The 27637-nt window shown below is 36.6% G+C and overlaps 1 protein-coding gene across 5 annotated transcripts in view; it reads left to right on the top strand.

Moving 5' to 3' along the window:
• VPS8 (VPS8 subunit of CORVET complex) overlaps positions 1–27637 on the top strand; it is a 391603-nt gene that overhangs the window by 207489 nt on the left and 156477 nt on the right. For all 5 annotated transcript variants that reach the window (XM_060298321.2, XM_060298320.1, XM_030861612.2 and 2 more), the window contains 5 exons: positions 1848–1899; positions 16474–16516; positions 18147–18219; positions 18506–18625; positions 27491–27562. In XM_060298321.2, the coding sequence (XP_060154304.1) occupies positions 1848–1899; positions 16474–16516; positions 18147–18219; positions 18506–18625; positions 27491–27562 (360 nt within the window). The remainder of the gene's footprint in view (positions 1–1847; positions 1900–16473; positions 16517–18146; positions 18220–18505; positions 18626–27490; positions 27563–27637) is intronic.

Here is a 27637-nt window from a genome sequence, read left to right as displayed (position 1 = left end):
ATGGACATCCAAAACCATCTCCAGTATTAAGTCAGCAGTCATTCTATGATATTTCAGTCTTCTTTAAATATATTTAGCTTGGTAGGTGAATCTCCCTCTAATTCATAACTCCTTCAGTTTTGGCTGTACTTCTTGTCTCTTGGTCATTTTCCAAATGAGTGCCACAGCCCTCCCCACTGGTTTTGACCTTGACTGTCTATTTCAGATAAGTATTTTTAACATTTGTACACCTCTTAGCTGACTCTTCAATGAGGTCCATGACCTGCACGCATGCAAAAATGTTCTCCATCCCACTATTAAACCACAATTAGGAAGAATTAATGCAGTTTCTAGTTTCTCTCAAAATAATCTGTGAAAACAGATTCTAATTTGATGCATTCTATGTTGATGAAAATGGTTGTGACGTTTTTGTTATTGTTGCTTTTGAAGTTTTTGTTTTGTGTGGATTTTTTATTCCTCAAAATCTGGTTTGCATTTATAGCTATGCATCTCAGATGGAACACTTTTTTATTGACGTCGTCTTGTTTTGTGTTGAGTAGTTTTCAAGTTAATGACTTTCAGCAGGAGCTTGGTATTTGTTATTAAATAGTCATTTGGAGATTTTAGCAGTGGGAAGTTAGATGCATCCTGTGATTGCTCTTTTATAATTCTCTGCCTATAAAAGAGATCACTGTTCAGTGTTTAAAGTTTAGCTATTTCAGTTTAAAGAGATTTAAACTGAAAATCACAGTGATTTACCAGTGATCCTACTAAAACAGTTCATGTCCACATTTAGTCATTTCAGTTTAAGGTCCAAATTAAAAGAATCTGAAAAAGAAATATATATATATATATATATATATATATATATAAAAAACTAAATCTTTTTGCTGTACACCTGAAACTAACACAACATTGTAAATCAGCTATACTCCAATATAAAATAAAAATTTAAAAAAAAGAGGAACTGTAGTGCCTTTTGAAATTTTCTAGATTTTCTAGAATGAAAGACCGTGTCATCATACTTGAGATGACTACCATAGTTTCTGAAATCTTTAGTTCTAGTTTTGGCTGCTTCTGAGTGCCTTGTGTTGGGAGGAACAACTTTTCCTCTACCACCTGAAACCCGAATGGTGGGGAGAGAGCTGCGAATGAACTGACAACAGGAGAAAAGACAAGGTTTATTCACAGTTGTACTGGGAGCACGCAGAAATGAGTAAATCACTGAACAACCAGAGAAGTAAAGGTTTATATACCAGTTTAACGAAATTTGGGGTGTGAGGGAGGGATTTAGGTTTTCCTTGGAAAATATGAATAGTTTTATTGAGCTTTTTGTTGCTAATGCACAGCTGGCTTTGCACCACCTCCCAGTGCTAAGGGTCAATCTTCTCCTAAATAGGAAACTCCCTCCCAGGAAGGCCAACATAGTTTTGCCATTAATCTTGTGTTTTCAGGGGCTCTGCTTACATTTAGGTGTTTGTTTCTATGGCTGCTGACTGTTCACATGTTTTCAGCTTAAAGTAATCTTACCCTTTTGGTGGGCTATTAATCCCTTGACTTACTATTTTTTAAAGAATAAAGCATTTTTAGGAACCTAAGGATATCTTATATTAGAAATAATGATCTCAACAAGGACCTTCTTCTAACTGGTATTTATTAAATGGTTTCTTTCAGTGAGGAATAGAACAATAATGATTTCCCAGTGATCCTACGAAAACAGTTCATGTCCACATTAAGAGTTTTTATATTTAATCTTAATAGCAAATGACTAATTCAATCAGAGAAAGGTGATTAATAGCATAAGATTTAGATTATTTTTTAAAATATTTTTTTAAGATGATGTTGTTTTCCTATTAATTTTTATGCAGAAACTTTTCAGAGTCATTGCACCTCCTTTGAATGCAGGAAAGACGCTAACAGGTATTAATTTTATAAGCCTTAATTTTTTTCTCTTTAAAAATATTATTTAAATAACAAAATTCACCAATTTTATGCGTACAGTGTGAACTTTGATAATCGTACATGATCATGTAACCACCACCATAATCAAATTTTAGAAGGAGCAATATAGTTCCTTCACACTAAAAAGTTTGCTCCTGTCCCTTGTACTCTAACCTTTCCCCACAGTCCCATCTTCAGGCAATCACTGATCTACTTTCCTTTACTGCTATTCATGTAAGTAGAATCATACACTATGTAATCTTAATCTTGGTGTTTTATTTCTTTCACTTAGCTTAATGTTTTTTAAATTCATCCATGTTGTTGCATATATTATTTTGTTCCCTTTAACTGCTTAATGGTATTCCATGGGTTGGATGTACTGTTATTTGTTTATCTGTTAACCAGTTGAAGGACATTCGAGTTGCTTCTGGATTGGAGTTATTATAAGTAATGCTGTTATGTTTGCGAATGAGTTTTGTTATGTTTTTAATTAAACTTTTTATTATGAGGAAATTATAGATTCACATGCAGTTGTATGAAATGACACAAGAGATCCAGTATACTCTTTACCCATTTTCCCTCAGTGATAACATCTTGCAAACCTAAAGCACATCCAGATATTCACAACCAGATATTCGCATTGATAAAGTCACGATACAGAACAGTTTCATCACCACAGGTGTCCTTATGTTGTCCTTATCCTCCATCGCTGACCCCTAGCTATGAGTAAGTTTCTGTATGGGCATATGTGTTCATTCTTCTTGGGCAACTACCTAGAATGGAATGGATGGATTGTATGGTAAATGTATGTTTTACTTTCTAAGGTACTACTATTTGGTTTTTCAAACTGGCTGTACCATTTTGCATTCCTATCAGCAATATATGAGAGTTCTGATAGCTCCATATCCTTGCAGGCACTTGGTACTGTCAATCTTTTTACGTCTTTGAAAAATTTTATCCCTTCTAGTGGATTTAAATTTTTATTTTCCTGGTGGTTAGTGATGTTCAGCATCTTTTCATGTGCTCTTGCCCATTCACGTATCTTTTTTGCGAATCATCTGTTTAAATCTTTTAGCACTTTTTAGAAGGGTAGGGAAGAGGTGTTATTTGACTTCGTATTATTGAGTTCTAGGCATGTGAACACCCCACCAGAGCCTGTAAGAGTTCTTTATGTAGTCTGGATACAAGACATTTTAAAATATGTGTTTCGCAAAAATTTTCTCCCAGTCCATTGCTTACCGTTTTGTTTTTTTAACCATGTTTTTCAAAGAACAAAAGTTTTTAATCTTCATGAGGTCCATTTTATTTATTTTTTTTTCAGTAGTTTTAGACCTTTGATGTTCCGGTTAAGAAATCTTTGTCCAACTCAACATCATAAAGATTTTATTCTTTGTTTTCTTCTAGTTTTAACACTTGTATTTAGGTTTATAATCCATTTTGAGTTAATTTTCATATATGATGCAAGGTCAAGTTCAAGGGCTTTTCCCTGTATAGTTATCGGTTCCTTTACCATTTTTTTGAAAAGATTATCTTGTTTCTATTGAATTACCTGTACACCTTTTTTGTAAAAAAAATTTTTGCTAAAAATTGATTTTTGCAAAAATCAACTGACCATATAAGTATGGGTCTATTTCTGTGCTCTCTGCTATGTTCCATTGGTCTATATGTCTGTACTTATGCCAATAATATACTGTCTTGGTTGTAACTTTGTAGTAAGTCTTGAAATCAGATACCTTAAGTCTTCCAACTTTTTTTTTTTTTTACAAAATTGGTTTAGCTAGTCTATGTCCTTTGCCTTTCTGTATGAACTTTAAAATTAACTCAGCAGTTCTTTTTAAAAAGCTTATTTGAATTTTGTTTGGGATTGCGTTGATTCTATAGGTTAATTTGGGGAGGATTGCTATCTTAATGCAGAGGCTTCTATGAATATGATATATTTTCCATTTATTTTGGTCTTTTAAAATCAGTTTGCTTTCTCAACTTCTGCAGAAAGACAGCTGGATTTTGATAAGGATTGCTTTGAATTGACAGATCAATTTGGGGAGTGTTGCTATCTTAGCATTATTACGTCTTCCAGTCCGTGAACACAGTATATCTTTCCATTTATTTGGTCTTGTTTAATTTCTTTCAGCAATGTTTTTGCAGTTTTCAGTGTACAAGTCATATACTTCTTTTGCTGAATCTATTCCTAGTTTATTCAGTTTGATGCTATTATAAATGGATTTTTAAAAAAAATTCCTTTTCAGAATGTTCATTGGTAGTGTATAGGAATAATTTTTTTTTTTTTAATGTCTGCACCACGCAGCTTGTGGGATCTTAGTTCCCTGACCAGGGGTTTTAACCTGGGCTCCGGCAGTGAGTGCTGAGTCCTAACCACTGGAATGCCAGGGAATTCCCAATAAAATTGATTTTTATATTGATCTTGTATCCTGCATCCTTGCTGAATTCATTCATTAGTTCTAATTTTTTTAATGGATTCTTTAGAATTTTCTCATGTATAAGATCATGTCATCTGTAAATAGTGTTAGTTTTACTTCTTCCTTTCTAATCTGGATTTCTTTTATTTTTCTTCCCTAACTGGCCTGGATAGAACCTCCAATACAGTGTTGAACAGAATTGGCAAGAGTGGACATCCTTATCTTTTTTCTTTTCTCCTAAGGGGAAAGCATTCAGTTTTTCACCATTAAATATGACATTAACTGTGGATTTTTCATAGATTGCTTTATTTTGAGAAAGTTGCCTTCTGTTCCTAGTTTGTTAAGTATTTTTAACATCGAAGGGTTGGATTTTATCAAATGCTTTTTTCTGCATCTATTAACATAATCTTGTTTATTTTATTGATACAGTTTATAAGCTTGATTGATTTTTGATTTCTGTTAAGTCAGTCTTACATTCTTGGAATAAATCCCGCTTGGTCACGGGGTATAATCTTTTTTATATGTTGTTGGGTTGAGTTTGCTAATATTTGTTTTGAGAATTTTTTATGGCTATCTTAATAAAGGATATTGTTCTATAGTTTTCTTTTCATATCTTTTTTTTTTTTTGGTCTTGGTATCAAGTATACTTGGTATCTTGGTATACTTGCCTCATGGAATGAGTTAGGAAGTGTTCACTCTTCTGTCTTTTGGAAGAGGTTTTGAAGGATTCGTATTAATTCTTTAAATATACAGTAGAATTCATTAATGAAGCCATGTGAGCCAGGGATATTCTTTGTTTGAAGTTTTCAAATTACTAGTTCAGTCTCTGCTTGTTAAGTCTATTCAGATTATCCATTTCTTCTTGAGCCAGTTTTGGTAGTTTGTGGATTTCTAGGAATTTGTCCGTTTAATCTGTTGTCTAATTTGTTGGCATATAGTGTTTATGGTATTCTCTTATAATTCCTTTTATTTTTATAAGGTCTATAGTGATGTCTCTTATTACTAATTTTCGTAATTTGAGTCTTCTCTCTTCTTTTCATGGTCTGTCTAGCTAACGGTTTGTCAATTTTATTGTTTTTTTCAAAGAACCAATTCTGATTTTATTGATATTCTTTATTTTTCTTTCCTCTTTCATTTATTTCTGCTTAGTCTTATTACTTCCTTCATCTTGCTTTGGGTTTTTTTGTTGTTTTTTTTTAAGTTTCTTGAGGTGAAAGTCTAGATTATTGATTTGAAATCTTTCCTCTTTATTAAAATAGGTGTTTACAGCTGCAGATATCTCTCTAAGCAATGCTTTAGCTGCGTCCCATAAGTTGTGGTATGTAGTGTCTTCATTTTCATTCATCTCAAAGTATTTTCTAATTTCCCTTGTGATATTGGTTATTTAGAAGTATGCTGTTTAATTCCTACATATTTGTGAATTTCTCACATTTCTTTCTGATACTGATTTCTAATTTCATTCCATTGCAGTTAGAGAACATACTTTGTATGGTTTCTGTTTTTTTTAATTTATTGAAACTTATAATATAGCCTAATGTAAAGCCTATTCTGGAGAATATTCCAAGTGCATTTGAAAATAATGTGTTGAATGTGTTTTGTTGTTGAGTGGAATGTTCTATAGATGTCTTCTAAGTTTAGTCGGCTTATAGTTTCATTCAAAACTTCTCTTTCCTGTTCCTCTTTTGCTAATTGTTCTATCCATTATTGAAAGAGGAGTATTGAAGCATCTAAATGTTATTGTTGAAATGTCTCTTTCTCACTCTGGGTCTGTCAGCTTTTGCTTCATTTTATTTTGGGGTTTCTAATGCTCTGGCAGACAGTTTACAGTTCTGCCTTATTAGCCTTTACTTCCTGCTTATGCAAATCCTCAAAGTCATCCATAGGTTGTAGGCCTTTACAGGTCTTTCCTGCGTATGTCCACAGCCCTGTACATGCACATGTCCTTCTAGAGTTCCAGAAATATGTTGGAGCTTTTGAAAGCCCCTGCAGACCTCTCATTCTCCAGTTTTTCCTTTTAAGGTTTTTGGTGGGTCTCTAATTAGTCTCTTCTGGAGGCACTGCCTCTGGCACCTGTAAAGTTAAATAATGTGCCTTGGGGATAGGGCTGTTTGCTTAGAGTAAGCTCTGAGTCAGGACAAAAAAAAAGACAAGCCCTGAGAATGGAGCTGTTGAGTGAGCTGCCACATAGGTTAGATAGTGACAGTTCTCTTAAGGATGGGCTTTTGGGGAGCTCCAAACCCATTTTGCCCCCTGGAGTGGTTGCTAGGTTGCTGGTGTTCACAGCTACCATAGCTGCAAGGCGGTTGGTTTCAAAGCTACGGTGAAGCTGGGGGAAGGGGGATGGGACTAGGTAATGTTAAGCCACCATGAAGCTCACAGTTCTTACTGAGATTCAGGCATTTTTCTTGAATAAACATTCCGTGGATTATTGCAAGCCTTCAGTTAATTTCAAGAGTTCTGGAAAAGTTGATTTTGACTGTTTCTGCCAGTATTCTCTTTGCTTTCATGGAGGAGCAGATTATTGAAGGTTCTTCCTCCACCATCTCATAGGTCAGTCCCTCTGGGTTTTGGTTTTGTTTGGTTTGCTCTTTTTTCCTCTCTGTTCTTCTCCTTGGATGATTTCTATTGCTCTACTTTCAGGGTCACGCTTTGATGTAAACTCAGCTGTTAAATACACTCAGTGCATTTTTATCTTCCACAATCATATTTTTCAGTTCTGTAATTTTTATTTGGTTCTTTTTTTTATTGTTTCTGTTTCTTTCCCGCATCTCTTCAGTTATCTGTTCAAATTTTCATGCATTGAAACATGTTTTGTTTCATTGAGGATAAATATAATAGTTGATTTAAAATTCTTATCAGTTCTAACATTTTGTTCATTTCAGGATTGGACTAGATTTTCTTTTCTTTTAAGAAAAATATGTTTTATTTTCTTGTTCCTTCATATGTTGGATAATTTTAGATTGTATCCTGGATATTTGAATGTTATGTTATGGAGATTCTGGGTTCTGTTATTTTTCTTCACTGAGAATTTTTTCTCTTTATTTTATCAGGTAATTTTCTTGGCTGGGCTTGAATTGCAGTCTCTTTCTATTGTGGCTTTCTACTGTGTCTCCAGTCTCTTCTCAAAAGGTCCTTTGTCTTTAGCTGGTCTGCTTTGATTCTGTCCCACGTGTGTGGCTTAGGGATCAGTCAGTGATGAAGGTAGTCAAGTTTGAGGAGCCTCTTTCTGGCTTTCTTTTTGCAAGATTCTGCCAGTCTGTTTACTGTTCACATGTCCTACCTTCTCTATTTCCCCAACTAGAAAAATTGCTGGTTTTCCCATGTGAGCCCCCAGCTGCTGCTGTGCTTGCCACACAGACTGCACTTAGTCAGAGGCTGAAAGCCTGTGATGGTAACTTACTTGTATACCTCCCTGTCTCCTCTCCTCTGAGCACATGAACTCCACAGCAGAGCCTGTCTGCTTCTCTTCACACTTCAGGACCTTCAGGGAGGGAACTCCAGTCGTGGTTCTGACTTTTTCTGTATGGCTGAGCTGCTTTGACTATTGTTTGTACATGGTGGTTTAGGGATCAGTCACGGATGTGGGTAGATAGTTTGGAGATCCCCTCTTTGACTCTTTCCCTTTTGGGCTTCCCCTAGTCTCTTCCACATTCATGGTTTCCTGGCTTCACTTTTCTGGTCCCTTGTGCCAGAAAGATTAGGAGTTCTCCATCCCCCACCGCCTCTGTGTGAAGTTACTTGTGTGGCTGCCAGTCTGTCCTCTTCCCAGTGAGTGTGAACTCCCTGCCAGACTTGTCTACTTCTGTTCCCTCTTCAGTAGCTTCAGGTAGCGTTTCATATTATGTCCAGGTTTTGTAGGGTTTTTTTCTGTAAGGACAGGAGCACAGAGGATAATTTGGTAGAGTCTTAGTCCCTCTTTAGTCTTAGTCCGTTTTCAGTTGCCCTGAAACTAATCCTTTTGAAACAAACTTGAAAACTGTCTTCCACATAATATATGTAGCAGAAGTTAAAGTAGACTATTAAGAACTCCAACCAACAAGGACCTACTTTGAAAAAAAAAAAAGACTATTAAGAATTCCAAACAGAGTGGATGAGCTTTTGCAACAGAAAATTGTCTAAAAAAAGATTTTGGGGAGAGAAAAGTAGAAAGGGGGTCAGGAAAATTAAATACTGTGTCAATTCAGTATATATTTACCAAGCATTTCCATGTTCCAGATGCTGTGCTGGATGCTAGGAACACAGAGATAGACAGACTCCATGCCCTTGAACTCATAGTAATGGAGATGGATATGTTAAACAAGTAAATTTAATTCTCTCTAGGAATATCGTGAGCTAGATGCATCCTATCTGAGATTTCTAGCAATAAAGGTTTATCTAATTAGCCAATAAACATGAACGTGTTATATCTGTAAAGTGACTGCTACCATGTACCATGCTAACTGAGTTGGATCAAGTAACATTTGGGACTTTTGGGTTTTGGTCTGGCAGAGAAAGAATTTAGAAGTCACCACTCTGTCCTACCAACAAGTAAAAAGCTCAACAAACTGAAAAATCAACAATTCTTCTTAGATCTGCCAGAGAAGTAAGGTCACAGGCCAAACCATTGCACCAAAAACTAGAGAGACAGGCAGATGCAGAGAATCACAACTGACAGGATCAGACATCTCTGCAGGAACCAGTGCTAGGGTAGGAAAATCTGAACTGCAATTGATGGTTTGTTGCAGGCTCAATGTGAACAAGTCTGAAATTTAAAAACTCCAGGAGGACCCAGTCATAGGGAAGCCTCCACACTTTTGTGAAATTTACCTCCAGGACTGCTACTGGCTTCTCACAGTGATCATCAGAGAAAAATCCCTTGTGCTTCTGCAGGGGGATGGGGGAAAGGAACCATTTTGAAATATGTCAGAGTATTCTGTGTTTCTTAACTAAAGCCGGCCTTCAGGAAACACTGTTTTGCTGAAGCTTGACCTGCTGTGGGTTTATCAGAGCTGAACTTACCTGGGAGAAGGAAAATACCCAACTCCAGCACCTTCAACCCATTCTGTCCACCTAAGGGGGAAAAAAACTGAGAAGCACTGGTGAAGTTCACATTCCAGGGTCACAGGTTTACCAAAAGACTGAGACCTAATCAAGACTATAGGACACTTCCCTCTCTTCACACCTTACTACCACATTACTAAAGATATATTTACTGTAGTGCCTTTTACCCAGTGCATCATGTGTGCCTTTCAAAAATTACAAGGCAAATTAAAAGGCAAGTTGAAGAGTTTGAAGTTTGCAGAGACAGAACAAACATCAAAACTAGACTTAGATGTGGCAGGAGTATTGGAATTATTAGACCAGGAATTAAAAAAAAATACTATGATTAATATATTAAGGGATTTAATGGAAAAAGTAGACAACATGCAAGAACAGGTGGATAATATAAGCAGAGAGATGGAAATTCTAAGAAAGAATCAAAAATAAATGTAAAACATCAAAAACAATGTAGCAGAAGTGAAGAATGCCTTTGATGGTCTCATTAGTAGACTAGACACACATCTGGGGAAAGAATCTCTGAGCTTGGGGATATAGCATTAGAAAGTTCTAGAACTGAAAAGCAAAGAGAAGAATACTGAAAAAAAAGTAGAACAGAATATCCAAGAACTATAGGACAATTACAAAATGTGTAACATACATGTAATGGGAATATCAGAAGGAGAAGAAAGGGAGAAAGGAACAGAAGCAATATTTGAAACAATAATGACTGAGGATTTCCCCAGATTAATGTCAGACACCAAACCATAGATCCAGGAAGCTTAGAGTACACCAAGCAGGATAAATAGGAAAAAAAAAAAAGAGAGAGAAAGCAAAAAACCCTACAAGTAGGCATGTATTCAAACAGCAGAAAATAAAAGGTAAAGAGAGAATAAAATATTTAAGGTTTTGAGAGAAAAACCCACCAACATAGAATTTTGTACCCTGAGGAATTCTTCAAAAGCAGAAGAGAAATAGAGACTTTCTCAGACAAACAAAAATTGAGGGAATTTGTTACCAATAGAAATGTCTTGCAAGAAATGTTAAAAGAAGTTCTTTAGAGAGAAAGAAAATAATATAGATAAGAAATCTGGATCCAAGAAGGGAGGAGCATCAGAGAATAATTAGTAAAAGTAGAATAAAAACTTACATATTTCTTACTCTTAATTGAGCCATCAGATAACACTTTATTCAAAATAATAATAGCAATAGTGTATTTGATATTATATGCGTGTGTGTGTATGCTTATGTATAAATGAAATGAATGACAGCAAGGATACAGTTATAGGAGGGAGGAATTAGGACTATTTTGTTATTATAAGGTCCTTGTACTACCCATGAAGCAGTATAGTGCTATTTGGAAGTAGGTTTGGATTAGTTGTAAATGTATGCTGCAAACTTGAGGGCAACAACTAAAAATAGACACATAATAGATGTAATATGAAAGGAGAGAAAATGGAGTCATATAAAATACTCAGTTAAGACTACAAAAGGCAGAAAAAGTTGGAATAAAGAACAAAATTTGGAATAAAGGACAAGAAATAGAAAACAGTAACAATATGGTAGATATTAATTCAACTATGTTAATAATCATTTTAAATATCAGTAGTCTATACCAATTAAAAGAGATTGTTAAAATGGATTAAAAACAAGAACCAACTAAGTGTTGGGTATAAGAAACCCATTTTAAATATGAAGACACATTAAGTAAAGAAATGGAGAAAGGTGTACTATAATAATACTACTCAAAAGAAAGCTGGAGTAGCTGTATTAATTTCAGACACAGCCAACTTCAGAGCAAAGAAAATTATCAAGGATAAAGAGAGGCATTACACAATACTCCAAGAAGACGTAATGATCCTTAATCTGTGTGCACCTAACAACAGTGTCAAAATACATGAGGCAAAAACTGATAGAATAGCAAGGAGAAATAGGTAAATCCACTGTTATAGTTGGAGACTTTTAACACCCCTCTATCAGAAGTGGACAGATCCTGCAGGCAGAAAATCAGTAAGGACATAGTTGAGCTGAAGTTATGAACTAAGCACCATCATTCAGCTGGATACTACTGGTATCTATAGGCTCCTTTATCCAACAGTAACACATTACACATTCTTCTCAAGCTCACATGAATCATTCACCAAGATAGACCATGTTCTGGGTCATAAAACACACCTCAACAAACTTAAGAGAATAGAAATCATATAATGCTTGCTCTCAGACCACAGTGGAACTAAACTAGAAACTACTAGGAGAAAGAAAGCTGGAAAGTTCCCAAATACTTGGAAATTAAACAACATATTTCTAAGTAATAATGGACAAAGGAGAAATCTCAAGAGAAATTTAAGAGTAATTTGAACTAAATGAAAATGCTTACAAAAATTTGTGAGATGCAGCAAAAGCAGTGCTTGGAGGGAAATTTATAACATTGAATTCATATAGCAGAAAAGAAAAAGATCTAAAATCAATACTCTAAGCTTCTACCTTAGGAATTTGGAAAAAGAAGAACAAATTAAATCCAAAGTGAGCAGAAGAAAAGAAAAGAAAAATTAGAGCAGAAATTAATAAAATTGAAAACAGGAAATCAGTTGAGGAAATTGTTGATTTGGGGGGATTTGGTTAAAACCAAAAGCTGTTTCTTTGAAAAGATCAATAAAATCTATAAGCCTCCAGTCAGGCTAACTTAGGTAAAAAGGAGAGAAGACACAAATTACTAATATCAAAAATGAAAGAGGGGACAACTGTACAGATCCCATGGGCATTAAAAGGATAATAAAAGAATATTATGAACAATTCTGTGCTCAAAAATTTGATAACCTGGATGCAACAGGCCATTTTTTTTTCTTTTTTTTTTTTTTTTTTGCGGTACGCGGGCCTCTCACTCTTGTGGCCTCTCCCATTGCGGAGCACAGGCTCGGACGCGCAGGCTCAGCGGCCATGGCTCACGGGCCCAGCCGCTCCGCATCATGTGGGATCTTCCCGGACCGGGGCACAAACCCGTGTCCCCTGCATCGGCAGGCGGACTCTCAACCACTGCGCCACCAGGGAAGCCCCCCAGGCCAGTTTTTTGAGATATAAAATTTGCCAAAACTCACACAAGAAGAAACAGACAATCTGAATAAGCCTGTATCTATTAAAGAAATTGAACCAGTAATTAATAACCTTCTAAAACAGAAAGCACCAGGCCCAGATGTGTTTCACTGGTGAATTTTACCAACCATTTAAGGGAGAAATTATGCCAGTTCTCTACAATCTCTTCAGAAGACAGAGCTCAGGGAATACTTTCTAACGTTTTCTATGAGGCCTGCATTACCCTAATACCAAAATCAAAGACATTACAAGGAAAGAAAACTTACAGACCAGTATCTCTCATGAACATAGATGCAAAAATTCTCAACAAAATATTGGCAAATTGAATCCAACAAGCTATAAAAAGAATTATACACCACAACTGAGATTTTATACCAGGTATGCAAGGCTGCTTCAACATTTGAAAATTAATGTATTCCATCACATCAGTAGGCTAGAGAAGAAAAATCACATGATCATAAATCAGTAGATGCCGAAAAAGCATTTAACAAAGTCCAACTCCCATTCATGATAAAAACTCTCAGCAAATGGGGAATAGAGGAAAACTTCCTCAACTTGATAAAGAAAATGTACAGAAACCCTACAGCTAATGTCATACTTATTGATGAGAAACAATGGTGGGAAACAGGGCAAGGATGTCCTCTTCTTACCACTGCTTTTCAACATCATACTGAATGTCCTAATGCAAAAAGACAAGAAAAGCCAATAAAAGGTATAACGATTTGGAAGGAGAAATAAAACTGTTTACAGGTGACATGATCATTTATGTAGAAAGTCTGAAAGAACTGACCCCAAAACTCCTGGAACTAATAAACAGTTGTTGCAAGTTTGCACATACAAAGTTAATATACAGAAGGCAGTCACTTTACTGTATACCTGCAGTGAACAAGTGGAATTTGAAATTAAAAACACATTACCATTTATATTAGCACCCTAAAAAATGAGATACTTATGTATAAATCTGACAAAGTTTGTACAAGATCTGTATGAGGAAAACTACAAAACTCTGATGAAAGATATCAAAGAACTAAGTAAATGGAGAGATGTTCTGTGTTCATGGATAGGAGGACTCAATACTGTCAAGATGTCATTTGTCCCAAGTTGATCTACAGATTCAGTGCAATCCCAGTCAAAATCCCAGCAAGTTATTTTTTTTTTGGATATTAACAAACTGATTCTGAAATTTATATGGAGAAGCGAAAGACCCAGAATAGCTAAGGCAGTATTTAGACAGAAGAACAAAGTTGGAGGACTAACACTACCTGACTTCAAGACTTAATATAAACCTACTATAATCAAGACAGTGTGGTATTGGCAAAAGAATAATAAAAAAAAAAGATTGGTAGAACAAAATAGCTCTGAAATAGACTCTCATAAACATAGACAACTGATCTTTGAAGAAGCAAAGGCAATACATTTGTGTAAAGATAGTCTTTTCAACAAATGGTGCTGGAACATCCGGACATCCACACGCAAAGAAGTTGACTCTAGACACAGACCTTACACTCCTCACAAAAATTAACTCAAAGCACATCATAGACCTAATTGGAAAATGCAAAACTATAAAATATCTAGACGGTAACGCAGGCAGTAACCTAATTGACTGTAGTTACGGTGATGAATTTTTAGATACAGCACCATCCATGAAAGAAAGATTATTATCCATGAAAGAAGTATTGATAATCTGGGCTTCATTAAAATTAAAAGCTTTTGCTCTGCAAAACACAATGTCAAGAGAATGAGAAGATAATCCACAGATTGGGAGAAAATATTTGCAAGAGACTGTTAACCAAATTATACAAATAACTCTTAAAACTTGACAATAAGAAAATGAATAACGTGGACTTCCCTGGTGGCACAGTGGTTAGGAATCTGCCTGCCAATGCAGGGGACATGGGTTCGAGCCCTGGTCCAGGAAGATCCCACATGCCGCGGAGCAACTAAGCCCGTGTGCCACAACTACTGAGCCTGTGCTCTAGAGCCTGCGAGCCACACTGTTGAGCCTGCGTACCACAACTACTGAAGCCCGTGCACCTAGAGTCTGTGCTCTGCAACAGAGAAGCCACCACAATGAGAAGCCCGTGCACTGCAACAAAGAATAGCCCCCGCTCGCCACAACTAGAGAAAGCCCGCACACAGCAACGAAGACCCAACGCATCCAAAAATAAAATAAATAAATGAATAAATTTATTTAAAAAAAGAAAATGAATAATGTGATTAAAAAATGAGCAAAGACCTGAACACACATCTCACCAAAGAAGATATACAGATGGCAGGTAAGCATACTGAAGGATGTTCAACATCATCAGGGAATTACAAATTAAAACAACAGTGGGATACCAGTACAACATACCTATTAGAATGGCTGAAATCTGGAACATCAACAACACCAAATGCTGGCTAGGATGTGGAGCAATAGGAACTCTCATGTATTGCTGGTGGGAATGCAAAATGGTACAGCCACTGTGGAAGACAGTTTGGCAATTGCTTATAAAACTAAACATACTCTTACTGTACGATCCAGCAGTTACACTCCTTTACCCAAAGGTGTTGAATATTTATCCACACAAAGACCTCCGCACAGATGTTGATAGTAGCTCTCTTCATAATTGCCCAGACTTGGAAGCAACCAAGATACTCTTAAGAAGGTGAATGGGTGAATAAAATGTGGTACATCCATACAATGGAATCTTATTCAGCACTAAAGGTAAATGAACTATCAAGCCATGAAAAGACTTGGAGGAAACTTAAATGCATTGCTAAGTGAAAGAAGCCAGTCTGAAAAGGTTACATCATGTATGATTCTGATTATATGACATTGTGGAAAAGGCTAAACCATGGAGACAGTAAAAGGATCAGCGTTTGTTAGGGGTTGGGGGCGATGGAGGGATGAATAGGTAGAGCACAGGAGTTTTAGGGCATTGAAACTATTCTCTATGATACTGTAATGGTGGATATATGTCATTATACATTTGTCAAAGCGCATAGAATATACAACACCAAAAGTGAACCTTAATATGAACTGTGGGCTTTAGGTGGTAATGATGTGCCAGTGTACATTCATTGATTATAAGAAATGTCCCACTGGTGCAGGGTGTTGTCAGTTGGGGGGTCGTGTGGTGTGGGGATCAAGGGGTAGACGGGAAATCTCTATACCTTCCTCTGGGTTTTGCTGTGAACATAATTAAAACTTCTCTAAAAAACAACGTTTATTGATTCGAAAAATGGAATTGAAGCAGAATGTAATTATTCATACAATTTTGAGCAATTCAAGTTTATTTGCACTTACAACAACACAGATTTGGAGTATTTATAAAGGATTATTGATTAAGAGATATACACTTGCTTGCATTATTCCAGTATTCATGTCAAAAGTAGAAATTTCAGTTCATCAGTATTACCAACTACAGATTCCTGTAATCTGCACACTGTAAGGCTTACTGATCACTTCACCCACTCCTGATGCTCTTACATTATTCTTTGTTAACTTCGATCTTTTAGTCTAAAACTTAGTCTAGTTATGTTTCCAATTTCTTTTAACCAAGAAATAGGTTTATACTACCAGATGACAGAACCTTACATTTTAGATGTAACTTAGGATACAGAGGGTCCGAAAGAGTGTTTAATCTTAAGTTTCTTAAACGTTTGTGAACAAGAGTCCATGTTACAAATAAGAAGACATTATAGTTATGCCTTAATATTAATTAGTGAATTCAGCAACTCATTGCCTGTTCAATACCTTCCCTGCCTCCAAGCTATTCGTTAAGCCAACAATACATAGACCTCTACACTAAGATTTATACCTTCTACGTGTACCCTTGAATGACTCATTGATTTTGTGTCTGTGAAGAGACTCTAAAGGAAATTCTAAAAATAATAATAATTAAAGCGGTCTTATCTCACTTTTCTATTGTTTGGGAATATACCTGCCTCACCTCAAATGCCAAGTTTTATTTTTTGTTTCCACATAAAGATTATATTTCTGAAAAGACTTTGAGAGAGAATTGCTAAAGATACTTCTCTATTTTAGATGAGCAAGTTGTTATGGGCAACAAGCTTCTTGTATATATTAGGTAAGAGATTTTTAATTTATTTATCTGTGTATGCTTCTTTTACAGAACTTCTCCTATATTCTTAGAGGTACTGTCATCTATTATCTGTACAGTGCTTTTTGTTTTCCAGTGTTCTTTCCTGTATAGCAGTGCTTCTGAACGGTGGGTGATTCTGTCCCCCATCCCCTCTCCCCTCCGCCAGACATTGCAATGCCTGAAGACCTTTTTGCTTTGTCACAGCTGGGGTGGAGTAGAGATGCTCCTGGTACCTGGTGGATAGAGGCCAGGGTTGCTGCTGAGCATCCTGTAATGTACAGGGTAGTCCCCACAACAAAGAATTCTCTCTCCCAAAGTATCAATAGGGCAGAGGTTGAGAAACCCTGATACAGAGTATTTTACTTTTACTACCAACAAGTCTGTGGGATATGTATTTATCCATATTTTATATATAAGGGCAAGAGATTAGTTTGCATCACGAAGAAGTTAGTGACAGAAGTGAGCTGAAATGTTTATGTCCTTACTTCTGGAACAGAGTTCTTCCAATAGACTATGCAGGCTCAGAACCGTGTCCCGATAGAGTTTTACATAGATAACTGGCTGGCAGACAGGCAGGAAGGTGGCAGAACTTGCTGGCACATCATTTTAGCTTCTATATGCATCAGAGTTAACTTCGAGACCTATTTCATATCTGTTACATTGTTTTTTTAGTGTAGAAGAACATGTATAGCATTTACCTAGTACTTTATCTTCTGTACTTTAAACTTTTAAGAATATGCAGGTATCTAGCTGTCTCTAACATTCAAAATTGATGACTGCTTCAAATTCACTTAAAATTCACTTCCCCCTACCCCCAGCTGCCCAAATGAGGGCATATTCAGGAGACATTTTTATAATCCAGCCCACAAAGCAAGTCGTTGGCCATTAGGAAGGTCTGATTTGGAGGTGAAACTGTACAGTTAATTTCTCATGAGATTCTAATTCTCCCTGAAGGCTTGTCTGACTACAGATATTTTTTAGCCTAGCTCATTCCCCATCTTTATTCACCATTCTTAGAACCACTGGATTTAAAAGCCTCTGAGGGGCTTCCTTGGTGGTGCAGTGGTTGAGGGTCCGCCTGCCGATGCAGGGAACACGGGTTCGTGCCCCAGTCCGGGAGGATCCCATGTGCTGTGGAGCGACTGGGCCCGTGAGCCGTGGCCGCTGAGCCTGCGCGTCCGGAGCCTGTGCTCCGCGGCGGGAGAGGCCACAGCGGTGAGAGGCCCGTGTACTGCAAAAAAAAAAAAAAAAAAAAAGTATAATGATGCTGTTAGTCTCTTTCCAGATGCTGGATATGAGACTTTTAGGTAATCTGTCCTTATTCCTTCTTGCCCATTTAGTGCAGCTTGAGTTTTTCTTAGGAAAAATAAGAAAAAAGGAAAGCTGTTACTCAGTTACAGGGTGTATTATTTCACCACCATCTCTGTTGCCCACATTTTCTGAACTGGCTATCATCTTGATCTGGGCTTGGACCTGACCTAACTGACAAAAGCTGAGCCTGCTTAAACTTCAAACTACTATCTTGGGTTTGAGAAACAATGTGTTCCCGGGAAGTTATTTAGCCCATTATAAGTCACCAAATCTGTTCTCTTTCTTCTCTTCTCTTTTCTTCTAGCTGTTGTCTAGCAGGTCGTGCCTATCCCCTTGGTGACATCCCTGAAGATCTTGTTCCCTTGGTTAAAAACCAGGTTGGTGCTATTTTCATACCATTTTTACTCTCTTGTTAAAATGCGGTAAAGACAAATTGTAATAGAGGGTTACACATGGGTCAGGAGTTATCAGCTGTGACAGGAGAGAGGCTACATACCACCACTGAAGCCAGTAATTATAGCTGAGAGAGGTTAGAGAAGTTATAACACAGTGGCAATTTAAAGTAAATTCAACCTGCTTTTATTTTATCCAAATGGGAATCATTGCTTCAGCAAGATACTTTGTAAGGTGAGAAAATAATCACCTTTTTTTTTCAACTTGCAGGTTTTTGAATTTTTAATTCGCCTGCATTCAACAGAAGCTCCCCCTGAGGAAGAAATCTATCCCTATATACGGACTTTGCTACATTTTGACACAAGAGAATTTCTAAATGTATTGGCGCTGGTAAGAAATAATACGATTCTAAGGTATTTTTAAAAGGAGTCAGGGTGATAATTTTTTTCTAATAGAAAGAAAGACAAATAATAGTCCTTATGCAAGTACAGTTTTTATGCCCTAGCAGTAAGGCAGGGTTTCAAATATTTAATATTTTTGCCACCCATATTTTCTAATCCTTTTTCTCCCTTCTACCCTTCCTTTCCTGCTTCCTTCCCCTCTCTTTCTTCTCTCCCTTCCTGTTTCTCTATGTCTGCCTGTCTGTCTCTGTTCTCTGTCTCTTTCGACACATCCTTATTAAAAAGTTAAAGCAGGATTAGATGTGGTACATCCTTGATTTCATAAATTGTTAGTTTGTATACTAAATATGGAAGATTGCTCTGAATGACATGTGGTGATGATGATAGTAGAAGTAACTGGAGTTGAAGTGGAACGTGGAAGCTTGCTGAAAAGACATCCTTGTACATGTTTTATTAAAGATGGATTTGGGTGAGCCAGAGTCTCTGTGAAAATGCCCCCAGGGGAATAATTATATAACACATGATATACTTTCCCAATTAAATCATATTGTAGTTTTTTAAAAAGCTTTTGATAATATGGACAGCACTTACATTTTAGTGTTTAGTGAAGCAGCAGGCTCAAAAATTATTAAAAAACCAAATATTGTATGTGTACAATATTTGGAGAGAAAAAACAGGAAGGAAGTACATCTAAATATTAATAGAGATTAACTGTGTGAGATGGGGTAAATTTATTTAATGAGCATATAGTACTTTTGTAAGTTGAATAATAAACTGTTACAATTTTTAAAAATGCCTGTGAGAAGGTTGAGATCCCACTCATATCATGTTTTGCATTAGTTTAATTTGAAAATCTGATTTCAGAAGTAGTAACTTTAATAGCATAGGAAGAAGGGAAAAGAAACTTAGAAGTCAGATCTAAGGACTTCCCTGGTGGTGAAGTGGTTAAGAATCTGCCTGTCCCAATGCAGGGGACACGAGTTCAAGCCCTGGTCCGGGAAGATCCCACATGCCGTGGAGCAATTAAACCTGTGTGCCACAACTACTGAGCCTGCGCTCTAGAGCCCGCGAGCCACAACTACTGAGCCCGCGAGCCACAATTACTGAAGCCTGCACGCTTAGAGTACACGCACCGCAACAAAGAGTAGCCCCCGCTCGCTGCAACTAGAGAAAGCCCACATGCAGCAACGAAGACCCAATGCAGCCAAAAATAAAATAAATTAATTAATAAATTAATAAATTAAACAAGAGAAGTCAAATCTAGTTGGTTTAGGAGACCTTAGACTCCCAGAATAGAATATAAGGGTACTTAGTGTCTGGCATGTAGGATAAAAGAAACAAGAAGTGGTGGGGCTGGGGTTCAGAAAGCATGATAGAGAGCAACAAACAATTTTACCTAATTTTCCTGTTTTAAAGGGCTGTGGTAGCACTGAAGATTGGAATTATGCTCATGTCTGAATTACGATATTGGCATTGATTGTAAGGCTGCAATAAAATCTCTGTCATTTACTTGACAAATATTTGAGGGTCAAATATATCACATGTACTGTACTAACTGGGTGTGTACCCTGGGCTGACAGTATATAAACCCTGCCTTTGTGGAGGAAGAGGATCCAGACTTGTAGATAAGTAATTATAGCACAGTGAAGATGTGTCACTGGAGAAGTGCAGGATGCTGTAAGAACACTTAGAAGGGGAATCTAATGGAGGGTTCAGGAAGGTGTCTTGGATGAAATGATGTCCATGGTGAGTCTCAAAGGATGTGTAGAAGTTAGGTTAAGGATAGGGAAAAATATTCTAGGCAGAAGGACAGACTATGTAAAAAGGCCTGGAAATAAGACAGAGCAATGTGTGTTCAGGTAATTGAAAAAATTCAGTATGGCCACATCTTTAAGTGTAAGGAAGCCTGCAGAGAGAGAAATTAGAGAGTTAGGTAGAGTCTGAGTTTTGTTATCCATGGTAGGAAGTTTGGACTTTATACTAGAGCAGCAGGTAGCCGTTGAAGCCTTTTAGGTAGAAAAATATCACGATTTGTAGTTTAGAAAAATTCCCTCTGGTTGTTGAATGGAAAATGGATTGAAATAAGATAAGATTGGAGGCAGGAAGATGTTAGCAAAATTTTGTGGTAATCTAGATAGAAGGTAATGGTGGCTTGATTAGGGCAGTGACAGTGGGGGTAACCAAGACATGAAAGGATTTGAAAGATATTTTAGGAGGCAAATCAGCCTAAGATTTAGGGCTTAATATACAGTTGGATGTGAAAGATAAGACAAATAGGGAAGCATCAAAGATTCTTAGATTTCTGACCTGGTAAACTGGATGTATAGTGGTTTACTTGTGGATTCAACAGGAAATCAGAGGAGAAACAGGTTTCTTGGGAGATGGATGGGGCGGGGGTGGTGGTGGTGCAGAGTAATGATGAAGTGTGGTAGAGGTAGAAAATTAGCTCTCTTTTGGACTTAATGAATTTGAAATGCCTAAAAGACAAGTGGAAGCTTCCTTCTGTGTGTGCATCAAGGGTTGGCTGCATTCCCAAGTATTACAGCTGGAGAAATGGGTAAGATGTAGGATCCTAAATTCTAGATTCACTGCCTATTATGTCTACCATAATTGATTACTCATATGACCTTCCCAATTAGTATACCTTAATAAAAAGAACATTTTCAGGGAGGCACAAAAGAATTTAGATGACAGACTTTTAAATCATATTTTCCCAGCTTTAAAAATTTTGTAATATTGTTTTCAAATGAGGTTTTTAAATTTAGCTTTCTTGAGGTACAGTTTATACAAAATATAATTCATTCATTTCAAGAGAAGAGTTTGACAAACATATGCAGTCTTGTAACCACTACCACAATCTAGATATAGAACAAAGGTCACTTTTGCAGTTTAGTACTGAGTCCCTTGCCCCTTGCAACTGCTGGTCTGCTTTATGACAGTATAGTTTCGCCTTTCTAAAATGTTATTTAAATAGAATCATACACTTTGTAGTTTTTTCTGGCTTCTTTCACTTAAAATAATGCTTTTGAGACTTATCCGTGCTGTGGCTTATACCAATAAGTTGTTCCTCTTTATGGCTATGTAATTTTCTATTTTATGGATATATAATTTGATCCATTCACCAATAGTTGGTCCTTGGGGTTGTTTCCAGTTTAAGTTATTATGAATAAAGCTATTATGAATATTTACATAAAGGCCTTTGTGTGGACATATATCTTTATTTCTCTTGAGTAAATACCAAATAATGGAATTGCTGGGTCATTTGTTAAGTGTATTATTTTACTTAAGAAGAAACTGACAAGACTTTTCTAAAGTGGTTCTACCAGCTTACATTCCAGTAGTGTATGAGAGTATCAGTTCTTCATCTTCTCTCCAACACTTGGTATGGTTGATCTTTTTTTTTAAATAAATTTATTTATTTAATTTTGGCTGCGTTGGGTCTTCGTTGCTGCATGTGAGCTTTCTTTAGTTGCAGCTAGCAGGGGCTACTCTTCATTGTGATGCCCAGGCTTCTCACTGCGGTGGCTTCTCTTGTTGCGGAGCATGGGCTCTAGGCGTGTGGGCTTCAGTAGTTGTGGCATGCAGGCTCAGTAGTTGTGGCGCACAGGCTTAGTTGCTGTGCGGCATGTGGGATCTTCCCGGACCAGGGCTCGAATCCGTGTCCCCTGCATTGGCTGGCAGATTCTTAACCCCTGCGCCACCAGGGAAGTCCCTGGTTGATCTTTTTAATTTGACCATTCTAATAGGTGTATAGTGGTATCTCATTGTGGTCTTAATTTATATTTCCCTCCTGACAAATAATATTAAACATCTTTTCATTAAAATATATTAGGAAAGAAGTTATGTTTGCCATCCATATATCCTCTTTGTTGAAAATATCAAATTTTTTTGCCAATTTTTCCCCTATTTTTAAAAATTGTTTTCTTGTTCTGAGAGTTTTTTAATATATGTTTTTTTTATCAGATTACGTAAGTTTCGCAAATGTTTTCTCCCAGTCTGTAGTTTGTCTTTTCATTCTCCTAACAAGGTGTTCTGAATAGCAGAAGTTTGAAATTTTGATCAAGTCTAATTTATTAGTTTTGTTTTATGGATGTTGCTTCTGGTGCTGTATCTAAGAAATCTTCACGTGACCCAGGGTCACAAAGATATTCTCTTGTATTTCTGTTAGAAGTTTTATGGTTTTAGGTTTTACATTTAGATCTGTGATTCATTTTGAAGACATTTTTGCGTGTGGTACAAGGTTTAGCTGCAAGTTCTTTTTTCTTCTTTTGCGTATAGATATCTAACTCTTACAGCACCATTTGACAAAAAGACTGTCCTTTCTCTACTGAGTTGTCTTTGTACTTTGTCAAAGATGCATCATCTGTGTATATGTGGGTCTGCTTCTGAACTGTATTCTATGCCACTGGTCTGTTTGTCTTGATGCCAGTACCACACTGCCTTGATTACTGTAGCTTTATAATGAGTATGAAAATCACATTATGTTAGCTCTTCCATGTTCTTGTTCTTTTTCAAAATTACATTGTCTTTTGTAGTTTAGGGTGTTTTTTTTTTGCATTTCAATATGAATTTTGAGTTATCTTGTTAATTTCTACAAAAGCCTGCCTGGATTTTGATTAGGATTGTGTTCAATGTTTAGTCAATTTAAGAATAGACATCTTAGCAATACTGAGTTTTGTGACCCATGCAAAGGTATACTGTTCCATTTATTTAGGTTTTCTTTAATTTTTCTCAGTAATATTTTATAGTTTTCAGTGTAGTTTTCTGAGTGATAAGGATTCAATGTAATGTTTCTCTACTATTGTACAATTTAAAATTCTTGATAAAGTAAAATAACACTTGCCTCCCACTTACCTTGCTTTTGTATACTGCCATAAGGAAAACTGATGTCAACCTGACTTTTCTTAACTTTCCCAAGGACTTAATCTTTTTTTCTAGAGGACCAGAATACTTTTTTCCTTATATTTAAAGACTAATATTTTAACTCTAAGATATTACTCAGAATTGACTATTTTGGGTCAGTTTTGCCATATATGTACTGTGGGCCTTTTCAAGTATGTGAATTCGAGTCTTTTTATTTAAAGAAAGTTTTCTTGAACGTAGATTTAAATACTTTTTCTGCTTCGTTATTTTGTATTTCATCTTCAAAAACTCCAGTTATTTGTATATCTTCTTTATCTTCTATATTTATCACCTTTTTTTGTTCTCTTTTATTTCCTTCTTTATTTAATTTCATTTTCTTGGTTCTTTTCATTTACATTCTCTATTTCTCTTTACAGTGCTTTTGGTCATATCTGTTCTCCCTTTGGTGGCTTGTAATTCTGTCTTCATTTCTGAGATGACTTTTTTTTTCAGTTTTTGTCTGAGTTCAGTTAGCTGCTATTTCCTATCTTCCTGCTCTTTGTTCATTTCTTTTATGAATTCTTAAATTTATGGTTTGTGATGTTCTTTCAAATCTGCAATTGTATGTTTAAATATATTTCCTATATGTTGGGATATTGTTATAATTTCCTTCTATCTTGTGACTAGTTTTTATTTTAAATGTTTTATTATTGAGTGCCTTCATTTGCTGTTTTTATTGTCATTTTTTTTTTCTTTTGCGGTACGCGGGCCTCTTACTGTTGTGGCCTCTCCCGTTGCGGAGCACAGGCTCCGGACGCGCAGGCTCAGCGGCCATGGCTCACGGGCCCAGCCGCTCCGCGGCATGTGGGATCTTCCCGGACCGGGGCACGAACCCGTGTCCCCTGCATCGGCAAGCGGACTCTCAACCACTGCGCCACCAGGGGAGCCTTGTCATTTTTTTATGTTGGATTTTTCTGGACTAGGAATAATAGGTGACCTTGTTGGATGGTGGGGGAAAATTACATACTATTTTCCGCATTCAAGTATCTTCTTTATTTGCTACAACCAAGTGCAATTTTTTAAATAAATAGTGTGTTTTGGGGATAGCCTATCTTCTCAATCTTTGACAGTCTCTTGTTTTAGTAGGACCTTTATCTTGGGCCACTTTTTTCTTTACCACAAGCCTCCGAGGAATATCTCTCCATTCCCTTTTCTATGTTAAAAGCTGTATCTTACCAAGGCCTCCGATCTATACTTGCCAGACCTCTTCCTTTGTTCTTCCTATTAGTCAGTGTGCTGATCCACCGGGTTGCAGACATGACCTCATTATTTCCTCACCCAGGGTGGATTTCCATTTTCTTTCGGAGGTGAATTCCATTTGATATTATAGGTATTCTGTTCCTACTGAAACCTCGTCACACCCTCCTTTCCTCTACCCAGTTCTGTCCTGACCTCTTTTTGGTTTTATGGGCTTTGGAGCCAACTTTGCTAATTTGGGATGTTTACTTTCCCGCTTTTATATAAGTTGAAGTATGTAACATTTGTTGTCCTTCTGGTTTTCCCATTAGCCTGGGTTGGGTGATTCTTTTTGTTCTTTTCTACATACACGGATCTTATTGGGAGATGTGTGAAGCTGTTAGGTCAGGGGTTCACAAACCACAGTCTGTAGACCAAATCCAGCTCCATTTCGCCTCTGGCTTGTGTGAGCTAAGAGTAAATTTTTTTTTTTTAAGGGTTATAAAAAGAGAAGAAGACTATGTCGTACAAACCACATGTAGCCCACAAAGCCTAAAATACTTTCTCTCTGGCCCTTTACAGAGAATGTTTCTTGACCCCTGGATCAGGCTTTAGCCAACTAGCATTATCTTACAGAAACCCTATAATAGTTTTTAAGGGGCTACAGAAAGAAGTTTTTTTTTTTTTTTTTTTTTACATCTTTATTGGAGTATAATTGCTTTACAATGGTGTGTTAGTTTCTGCTTTATAACAAAGTGAATCAGTTATACATATACATATGTTCCCATATCTCTTCCCTCTTACGTCTCCCTCCCTCCCACCCTCCGTATCCCACCCCTCCAGGCGGTCACTGAGCAGCGAGCTGATCTCCCTGTGCTATGCGGCTGCTTCCAAATGTAAGGTAGATAGCTAGTGGGAAGCAGCCGCAGAAAGAAGTTTTTATGACCAAATTCACAGGTGACTTTGGACTTGAATTTTAGGTCTACCTTTGCACTTCACAAACCGTGTCATTCTCCATTAGGACATCTTTGCATGTTATTCCTCTAACAAGCATTGTATAATTAGAAGCATCTTTGTGGAATGATAATGTTTTAACATAAATGTGCCATTTTGGTGGCAGCTGTTAACTACAATCAAAATATGTCATTATGTGTATCACAACATTCATGAGAAAGTATATCACCACTTAATTATGTTTACAGAAGTAAACTTGCAATATGTGTTTCAAAGCAGTGAATACATGCTGCCAAAAGGAAAGTGGATACAGAAATTCTTTTTTACTTGCTGTCAGTGCTGTAGTTGTTTAATACATATGTTAATTCTCCGTGGTTTTGTGTTTAGTTGAATAGCAGTTGTATTAGCAGATAGTACCTTGTCCTTGTGACGGCAGAGTGACATCTCATTTTGGCCACACGCCCTGGGAAGGGGGTGTGTGCATTTGTGTGAGTGTGTGCGTGTTTGTTGTTCTCATAAGTGTTAGAACTGAGAGACTTTCTAGACCATCTTTCTGTCTTCAGGCCAGGTCATATTTAACCCACGTAAGCATCAAAATACCCTCTGTTTGAACTTTCCATATTAAGAGTTCCTACAAGTCCCCTAGGTAACTCATTTAAGCTTTTCTTAACTAACTGGCAGCAAAGCATTCTAGTTGAAGAAGAAATTTTTTTAAAAGATTTTATTTTCCTCTGTAATTAACGGGACAAATCAGTAGTTGTTGTTTAAAGTGCTTATTCTGTGTCAGACAAGAAAAGGGAAGGAAGGACATGCTAGTAAGAGAACAGCACGAGCCGAGGTACTTTGGAGAAGCTGGGGACGCTCAGGGCCCATTTAAAGAACAGCAAGTATTCTGGTTTGAATGTAACTATGATGTAGTCTTGAAAGTTTGTGGCTCTGAAATTCTTTGTTAATCTATTGGGACAATATGTAGTCTATTTTTTTGCTTCAGGATCGTAAGCAGTAAATTATTGCTGTGTGGATTTAAACATTACTAAGGGCCAAATGTGCTAAGTGAAAACCATAGGCAGATCTTCAAGTCTTTCATCATGCTTATTATTCAGTAAATATTTTCATTTAAATTTTTTTATAGTGAATATAATTTCAATTTCTTCATATATGCATCCTGTAGCTTCTAGGTATTTTCAGAATCTGGTGCTGTCATATACGTGGGTGCATGTTCTATTCAGAATATATTTGGCTGTACTTGAGCAGGGGCATAAAATCAAAAATGCTGTACTTGGCAGTGTTTTGAAAATAGAATGCCTGTTCTTTGTGTGTATCCTTGAGGTTTTTAACATTGTGACAGAGCATCATTTTTTCCAAGTTGTCATGGAAATCATGAAAATTATTTTTCATGACAGTTAGCAAACTGTATTTCAGTTATTATTTCCAAATAGCATGGACGGAATGATGGCTGAGCATGTAGCATGTATTTCATCCTTTTCAAACCCTTGCTCACAAATTGCCTCTTGCCATTAGTGTTCTTTCTTTTTCGTTGCCTGTAAACTTTGCCTTCCTTTCCTGAGTCACTTTCTGGTTATATAGTAATCACTATATGTTTATACTTTTATTTATTTATTCAGAATACTATGCAATATTGAATATTGTAGCTTTCTATTTAACTCACTAAAAATAACTTATTAAAGGTATATCAGGAAAAACCGGATGAGGAGTGGTTACCTTATTTGGAATTTACCTGACTATTAAGAATTTAATATCTTGTTTCCTTCTAAAATTTCCAAATAATACTTACTTTTATAAATTTCTTTTTCCCTTTCAGACTTTTGAAGATTTTAAAAATGACAAGCAAGCTGTAGAATATCAACAACGTATTGTGGATATTTTGTTGAAAGTAAGTATTCAAAGAATATATGTCTTTGTATTGATGTTTATATTAAGAAAACTGAATTATTTGATAGTAAGTTCT

This window comes from Globicephala melas, chromosome 4, assembly GCF_963455315.2.
Source record: "Globicephala melas chromosome 4, mGloMel1.2, whole genome shotgun sequence".
Classification (NCBI taxonomy): domain Eukaryota; kingdom Metazoa; phylum Chordata; class Mammalia; order Artiodactyla; family Delphinidae; genus Globicephala; species Globicephala melas.
This window is presented reverse-complemented; position numbering and strand designations above follow the sequence as displayed.